At 41.3% G+C, this 8,840-nt stretch overlaps 1 protein-coding gene across 1 annotated transcript; it reads left to right on the top strand.

Annotated features, from left to right (window-relative positions):
- The first annotated feature begins 6,146 nt into the window (after positions 1-6,146).
- On the top strand, positions 6,147-7,523 carry LOC133014597 (dynein regulatory complex subunit 2-like). Its single transcript, XM_061081862.1, has one exon. It carries the CDS (start codon positions 6,147-6,149, stop codon positions 7,521-7,523), a length of 1,377 nt encoding a protein of 458 aa, XP_060937845.1.
- The last annotated feature ends 1,317 nt before the right edge of the window (positions 7,524-8,840 follow it).

Below are 8,840 nucleotides of genomic sequence, written 5' to 3' on the forward strand. Positions count from 1 at the left end.
ACAAATTCCCAGAGAAAGAACAGGGAGGAATGACATTTAAAGTAAAGGCCTGAAATGTAGGGCTGACATTTAAATAAAGGGCCTGAAATTTAGATTAATTTAGTGCAGTGCCCAGGAAATAAAATTTAGTGCAGTGTCAGGTCAAAATGTGCCTGTCAGTAGAGGCTGACAGCTATTCCAGCTTACGGCTTTCTTCTGAGCAAGTTACTGAAACATACTGAATGTCCACAGGTGCACCAAAAAAACAGTCTATAACCTGTGCTCTCAGATACATGGTCTGTTTCCTTAGGTTTGTCAATTGTGCCCTCGGACCCATGTACCCAAATGACTTAATATGCAGATAAAAAGCATAGAAAATAAAAGAGGTTAAATGTTCAATGCCAATATATGTAGCACAAACGTTTCTTATTAAATCTTGCTGTTTAATAAAAAATGCAATCAATACAGCCGTAGACTATAGGAAACCCTGACATGTGCACGCTGCTAATTTGTGCGAGTGCTGCACTGGCCTCGAACTGTAGTTCAGTCTTTTTCTTCATGTCAATTATCATGTAGAAAAGAGATAATTGCTGCTTTGTCGAGAATTACTCATCCATAACACTTCACACTCGACACTGCAGTTCCGCACCCCCAGAGTTAGAAGTCATTATGATGAGGAGTTGTCAGAAAATCTAAACAGGGACAGAGGTTCCTCCATTTAAAGTTAGATTTGAACTATTTGCAGGTCTTTACAGCTCTGTCATATTTTCCATCTCTAGCCACTTCACTAATGCTGAGAAATCGTAACTCATGAAGCTTAAGCAGAATCTGATCACACAGTGTTTCAAAATTTCTTTGTGCAAGAAGCTTGTGAATATACAACCTTGAGGGTGTAAATCTCGCGCCAGGCCGTACCCATATCCGCAGCAGGTCTCCAAGGTGAACTGCCTCTAGCGTGTTAGAATTACCTTCATGTACAGCCGTACTGCAAAAGCAGAAAAATGTATTTACAACTAGATAACATCTTCTATTCCACTTAAAAAGTCACAGAAAATGTTGATATAACGTATCAGTGAAATGTCTGAAACAGATCCATCCTTGTGGGGAGTAAGTGTTGTGGAAGTAAAGCTCCGCTGGATGAAAATTCATCCATGACGAGCGACGATTTCAACAGACAAATCTGTCAGTGAGTTTGCTAAATGCGCTTTGATCTTTGCCCTGTCATATCTGGCTTTACACGGGATGTATGAATCCATAAACAGACATCATTCTCATGCTTTAATCCATTGGCTGCTGGGTCTTATGTGATTCTAGGCTTCCAGAGGAGCAGAATGAGGTGTGAAGGTGCTTCATCTGCTTCTCTCACACGCTAGCTAACATGAAGATAAAAATAGCAAACCGACGAGAGAATCCTGCTAATTGTGGACCTTGATTCACAGGAACGCAGCTCTGGTTCTAACTTGTAAATGTAACTGCTACTACCCAAAGGGTTCCACCAGTGTGGGAACCCTTGCCATACATAAATAAATACAATATACACTGTATATGTATTTAATATATAAGACATTATTAAAGTAAATTAATAATTAATCTAACTATAAAATTATAATTATGTTGTTATTTATCATATAGTACATATAATCTAATTATATACAGTATAATATGATATACATAATACATAACTATGTTATTCATTGTATAATTAATACATTATAAAATTAAATAAATTATGTGATTAGGAAAATACAGACAACTGACATAAGGCTTTAAAAGGCTAACATTAGAGTAAATTAACAATTGGTCTGAATAAAATGCCACAGATACTTAATAATAAAATCAAAATTAAAATACCTCCTGATTTTACATATTTATGTGTTTTGGGCCAGAGACGTGGGAGTCGACTGGGTTTGTCATCTTTGCCTGAGAGTCAAGTTTATTTTCAGATCTAAATGTTTAAACAGAGTAAGGCCTTAAAACATGGCAGATCCACTCAGACTCCAGAGGTGAGACATGTTTACAAAAGCAAGATGAACATGCAGTATCAAATCCATCACTTTATTTACAATCATACTGAAGATTTCAAACTCCTTTGAAAAGCAAGTGTCAATAATATGGATATAAAATTGAAAAAAGACATATCAATTAAAGGCTCAATAATCAAACAAAGTACGGATGTTACCAACTGCCTGTTGTGCAGAAGTTGGTTTGTGTTTCCTTAGAGCAGGTTTGAGTTTCTTCTGTCAGGAGTCACTAAATATTTCAGCTAAAAGATTCTAAAGAAATAATCACAAATTCATCACCATGTGCAAATGTGTTATTTCACAAAAAACAAAAATAACATTGGTGACACTTATTTGTAATTAATAAACAATATGATCAGATCAGAAACTACAGAGGATCATTTTTAACTGCAGTTAGAATGGACATATTGTGTTGTTTTATGTAATGGATGTTGTGGAGTATAATTTAATTTATTCCTGGCCTCTATATTCAAACTGTTTTACTAGACAGCGACAGACAATGTTTGGAGAGAGGAGGCAACTTAATGTAACAAAGGTCTTAAACAGACTCCAATCATGTAAGACAGGTTCCCGCACTATGCAGGGGAGGTGTAGACCATTTGAGCAACAAGACAAACCCCACATCTCATAAAAAATTGTGTTACTTGGTATAGCTGTTGCTGTGGCACTTGTCACATCTGGTCGTGTTATGGGAAACATCAAGTACTGTCATGCATTGTGATTGGATACAGGGTGGAAATTGCCACTTGCAAGGCATTTCAAAAACATTCATTCTAAACAGTTAAAATTATTCATTTAACCTCTGTTTATTTCTCTGCTCAGTCATGAATGAAATGACAGCACTCTTGTGAGAGCCAGCAGTGTGGAACAAACTGTGTGACCACTTAATCATTCCTGTTGCTAAGCTATAAACGCAGGGTGCTACATGGTGCCTTTAGTCTGGAGACAACTGTCAAGAATGCAGCCAAGCATAAACTGAGTTTAACATCGACAAACGTATTTATATGCGTTACAATACAAATCTTGTATAGACTGTATACTCTAGATTAGACATACAATTGGGTTTGGGTCAAATACCCATTTATTTGGCAAAGATTAAGCAATGGTCAAGTTTAAGTTAAAAATAATTGAAAATTTTGGTCAATCTACCAATGACTGTTTCCTGTATAAAAGTCAAACCCTTTATGGATCTACTCACATTCCTCAACCTCCTCCTTAGTAAAATGTCAGGCTAATATCCATTCTGCTTCTTTTGTATTTGTGTTCAGTTATTCAAAATTGGAAAAAAGGGCTGCTACAGATACGACTACAACACATGCTGTCGTTTTTTTCTTGGGGAGAACAATCCAACTTTAGAGTGAAGCTATCAAGAGAAAACGACTGGCTTTAACTGACATTGTAGGTGGATCATTTTTGGTAAGGACCTCCTCGCCATAGGCACGTTGCATGTCTCCTTCAACACCTTCATCAGCTGACACTGTTATCAGACAAGGCTTGACATGAATAATAATTCAAACCAATGATGGCGAAATAGCCATCAGAACCAAGCGTGAGAGCTGAGGTGTGAATGCAGTCATTGTGGCGTGTTGTGGTAAAGCTTTGTAGCTGTTACATGGTTGTCAAACTAATTTCCTCTCCTAACTGGACAAGCCTCATTAAGCACCTTTTCCCAAGCTCCTTGTTTAGTCTCTAATTAGGGGAGCCAATGGTTTTGTCGAATCTGGTCAACCTCCAAGTTGCTCCGAGCAAAGATGCTTTTTCCCCAAGGTGCTGCCGAAAAGCCATTAGGAACTTCCAGGACATGATAATGGCATGTTCACCTTTAAAGAGGCTGTGTTTTAAAAGTGTGTGCATGGGTGTGTGTGTGTGTGCATGTGTGACAAGCCTGCCTGTCCTGACTGATTGCTGTGGATTTACTCCAAAGCACGGTGGGTGTCACACTCAAAGCGTTGTGTGCATCTCACAGGCTGCAGAAAAGCTCTGGCTGACTATGTCACACAGCGCTGTCTCCAGTCCCTCTCTATCTCGCCCTAATCCATCTTCTATCGTACCACTGACTGTGTCCTCATCACCCATCTATTCATCTCCGTTCTTTCAATGACTGCCTCTGTTCCCCCCCACCCCCCTCACTGTCTCCTCTTCTGTCCCTGTGATGTCACAAATTCAGATATGAGGTTGTCTGATAGCACACAGCCTCGGGCACTACGGCCTTGTTTGGACCAGAGTGATCAGAGGGATGAGAAGTTGGAAGGAAGGGGAGTGAGCCGACGGCGCGGGTATTTTCCAAAGCAGCGGGAGGATGTAAGATGCAGAAACAAAGGAGGACATCTAGGTTAAAAAAAACATGCATGAATGCCTCTGAAAAGGCCTGTGTTGTGTTGCTGGCTTGTCTCATCCCTGTGACTGCAAGCCAGCCGTGCCTGTCAGGGCACTAGAGTTGAGTCTATTTCTGTTATCTGTTTTCTTTCTTGAGGGTAAAATAGCTGACTGCTAATATCCATACCTGGGGGTGAGTAGGGCATCTCAGAACCTTGCCCAGAAGACAATAAGTCATGTACATTTGACTCCCATTGCAGTTGCATGGCAGGCTGTATGTGGATATTAGTGGGAATGTAACAAAATTATACTTTAGGTTTCATGTTGTCAGTGTAATAAGCAGGCTGTTGATGTGGGACTAATCATGTGCAGAGCCTAGACTTGAGAAATTAGTTCATACCACTGGAACCACAACTCTATGGGGAACGCTTTTCAACCAGCACCACATGCCGCAGTGACCAGGGTCAAAGGTTAATGCGGCGGCTGTGTCGTACTGCTTTTTTATACCTATATCTTAATTAACATGCAAAACTCAAACTTTGGAAAGGCTTACCTAAAATATTTGTACCAACATTGGTTCCAGTAGTTTTTATGATAAAAAAACTAATTTGAACTGCTCTTACTGAGACTGTGAGATGTGGAGAGTTTAACTGAACATCACCTGTTGAGATCCACAGTGTGGGTGATTCCTGTGTGTGTCGCTGTGTTTGTGTGTTGGGGAGCAGCAAGGGGGAGTGGTTGTAAAAAGTGAAATGTATTGGTCCAAGGACAGAACCTTGTGGAATTCGATGACTAACCTTTGTGTGCATGGAGGAGTCATTGTTAACGTTAACAAATTGGAGTCTATCTGGAAGTATGACTTAAACCAGCCTAATGCTGTTTCTTTAGACCCTACATGTTGTTCCAGTCTCTGTTTCAGAATCTCATGATCTATGGTGTCAAATGAAAGTCTTCCAGTAAACTATTACTGTCACATAATTGTGTAACCACATACCTATACAACTTCAAATAGTAGCATAAAATACACCCCAGTATCTCCCCGGTTATATTTACACTTTGTCCATAATCAGTTTTTGTATATCTTACCTCCTCATATCACTCCTATGGAGTGCCTTGTTATTGTTATTTCTTCACAATAACAAAAACAAATAAAGGGAAGACAGTGGGTAAGTGACGATTTCCTCTCTTCTGAGTGTAAGTCTAGTGCCTTTGTGCTCTGCCTTCTATCTCAATAAACAAGTTCTGCCCCATGCTGGTTAGTAACAGTATTTCACAAGTGCTCCACTGAAATTAGCAGCGAGACTGAATAATATTTAACCACATGTTCATAATTAGTTATAAATTGAATTAAATATCCATATATGTCTGTTTGTACTTTATGTATGCATTTCTATTGTGAAATTTTAGTGACATGATCTGGCCTAGCAATTAGTTTATCTTTGATTTTAATAACTGTCCTCTAATGCATTCCTGAACATATAATGTCCTTCACTTCATAGCCACTGCCCTTACTTTGATGTCCTTTGCATCTTATGGTAAAATTCCCTAAATACACTTTGGTACTGGTTGCCACCCATAGATTGGACAAATAGGAAGAAGTAGATGATTTAATTATAATACGTATATATAATTGATCATTTTTTCGTGTGATTGATTTAGATTCAAGGTTTTTTCTCTTCTCGAGTTAATTTAAAAAAACATCCAACTATCTGAGCAGACTCTTTGTTTCAAAAGTGGGTGAACTTTTCCAAGTGTTTTCTGAACTTCACAGAAATCCAAATTTCCCCGAAAGATAAAGAGCTTTGACGTTCAAATCAGATATTAAACATCATGCCTAAGAAAGCAAGTAAACATGTTCTACCGGTTGAGCTGACGCCCCAGGAGAAAGAGAAGATCCTGAAGGACAAGTTGCAGAAGGAGGAGAAAAACACAACAGTGAACCTTCTGAAGCTCAACGAAGGCTGGAGGACGGTTCTACGTGAGAGTAGGGCCTGTGAGCTTCATCAAGACCTTGGCATCTTCAAGCAGACATTTGAGAGGCAGCTGGAGAACAAGGACAATGTCATCGAGGGTCTGCGGTGCGACCTGAAGGGGGCGGAGCATCAGTGGGCTCAAGTGTGTCGGATTCACATGCAGAATATCGAGCGTCAGAGGGCTCTGCAGGAGAAACAGCTAATGCTTCTGAAGCAGCAGTGGGAGGACGGACTGCAGCGCACAAACTCCAGTGTCAAATGTGATAGGAAGCAGATGTTAGCACACTCTAAGACGAAGAGTGCTGATCTGGAAGATACAAAGCTCATTGTGGAGCAGCGGCATCTCAAAGTTATCGATGAAATCCACAGACTGTACAACGAAAGCATTGCAGCCACCGAGAGTGCTCACTTAGACCGGAGGGCTGCTCTGGTCCTGGAGGGTGTGATAGCGGTGAATGAGAATCTTCGACTCAAGCAGGACATTATGGAGCTCCAGCAGAAAGAATCAAAAGAGCTTGATAAACTTGTCCTGAAAACCCAGCAATGCATTCAGACCAGTGAGAAAACCAAGAGGAGGGTCCAAAAGCTGCAGGACTGTGTGTTTCAGCTGAGGATGAAGCTCCATTCTAATAAGACAGAAAAGGAGTATGTGGAGCAAGATCTGCCAGCCGCCAGAAACAAAGAGAAGCAAGTGACTTACAAGCTTCGTGATAACCTGACACACAGTCAATCGGTGGCGTGGAGACAACTTATTGAGCTCACTGTGCAGAGCGACAACGCCAGCAAGAAACTGAAGGTGGTCATTGCCGATGGCGAGAGGGTTTTACGTGTCGCTGAATTGTGCCAGAAGCTGGAGGGCAGACAGAAGAACGTCTTCATGTCAACGTGTTCAGCTGAAGATCCTAATAGATCCATGACGGAGGTGGAACAAGCAATGGAGATGAGTGAGTTTCCAGAGTTGTGGCGTGTGATGCGACACAGTTACGCCACTCTGGTGCACCGAGACGCTCTGAAAAAATGCAATAATGACCTGAGCAGTGAGAACCAACAGCTGAGGCTTCTGCTGTGTCAGCACACGGACGCCATGGAGGCCAGAGACCACGCCCCAGGCGGACGCCAAGCTCCGCTCACTGTGCAACAAGCCCCGACCTCCATGGCCCTACCGGACACCACGAGACGCAAGACTGTCATTGGGGCCGTTAACATTGTCACAAAACACGAAGACGTCCAGTAAAGATCTGATATGGTTAAAAAAATATTACGTCTTTAAACAGCTGCTAAATAATACGTGATTAATAAAAACACAAAATTAAAAAACAAAGAGATTCACACTGTTTCATGAAATCATACAGTGCGACGCTGCATCTTTAGCTTCATCCAGGATGCCAACACTATGAATCCATACTGATCGGTTTGTGCAGAAGCTAATGGAAATGTAACCTGTCTTACCCATAGACTGTAAATCAACTGTATATTACCCAAGGGAGGGGGTTGTGTGTTTTTATAGCGCCCCCATTTGTTTGAGTAGGGAACTTGATAATGTCTGTTTGGAACAAATTCTTAGACAGCAAAACACCACACCAAGGAAATACACATAAAAGTTGAAACTTCCCCATATAGGTTCAGCTTTAAACCGCCGGAAATCCACAAAGTTAAAAACTAAATGCAGTCTGCCATGTCTGCATCCTTTCGGTCATGGTGTGCGCGCACATGCGGGATCCCACAGATTGGACATTAGTCTCACTGCAGCACAAGGAGAGCTGAGGGAGGCTCCTTGCGCCAGAATGAGACGGAGAACGACAAACCCATTTTGTGGCGGAGTGTTGGCCATCAATGAGTGATGCCAGGCTGACGGAGAGTGCGCCACCGTAATGGGCTCAGAGCGCTCATCTGGCTGTTCTACTGCCAAAAGAATCAGCGACGCGCCTCTGTTTGTCGCTGGCCATGATTTCACCAAGACGACACAGGAGCGCAATCCTCGTGCGTTTGAAAAGGACGTGCTGGGTTTCTCTAGAGGTGACCTATGAGCTTCGGAGTTATTGTGGCATCACAGAGGCGCACAATGATATCCTGTTATCTTTGTCTTCCTTCACAATTCAAAACCATTATCACACTCTAAAATGCTAAAATGTTTAAATACATATCTACACTTTCGTTCTTCAAAATAATCTATGACCAAAAATGTGCATTTAAATTTCAAAGCAAGGCGCGAGTTGACTGTCAGATTCTATTTTCTAAAAATGGAATCCCTTATGACGACTAAGACAACTCTATTTTCAGAGCTTTAGCGATGCTTGTTTGACAGGGATTTAAAAGTCAGATATCATCAATATTAACTATATTAAACAGGAACAAATTCGGCTGGGCGTGTTTTTTTTTTTTTTGTGCCGATTCAAGGAGTTGCGCTCACTCCTTCTCCAAACGTCTCAAATCACATTATCTTTTCGTATTCGAGCTTTGTGAGTGAGCAGAGCGTTCAATTGCACGATAACTGGCTGGAGTCCGGCGGCTCTTTATCCCCCAGAGACCCGGCTCTCCCTCCGCGCTCCCG

This window comes from Limanda limanda, chromosome 11 (assembly GCF_963576545.1).
Source record: "Limanda limanda chromosome 11, fLimLim1.1, whole genome shotgun sequence".
Taxonomy (NCBI): Eukaryota; Metazoa; Chordata; class Actinopteri; order Pleuronectiformes; family Pleuronectidae; genus Limanda; species Limanda limanda.

Bases quoted from the DNA above. Each gene is read 5' to 3' on its own strand.
- LOC133014597 (XM_061081862.1), top strand. From the start codon at position 6,147: ATGCCTAAGAAAGCAAGTAAACATGTTCTACCGGTTGAGCTGACGCCC.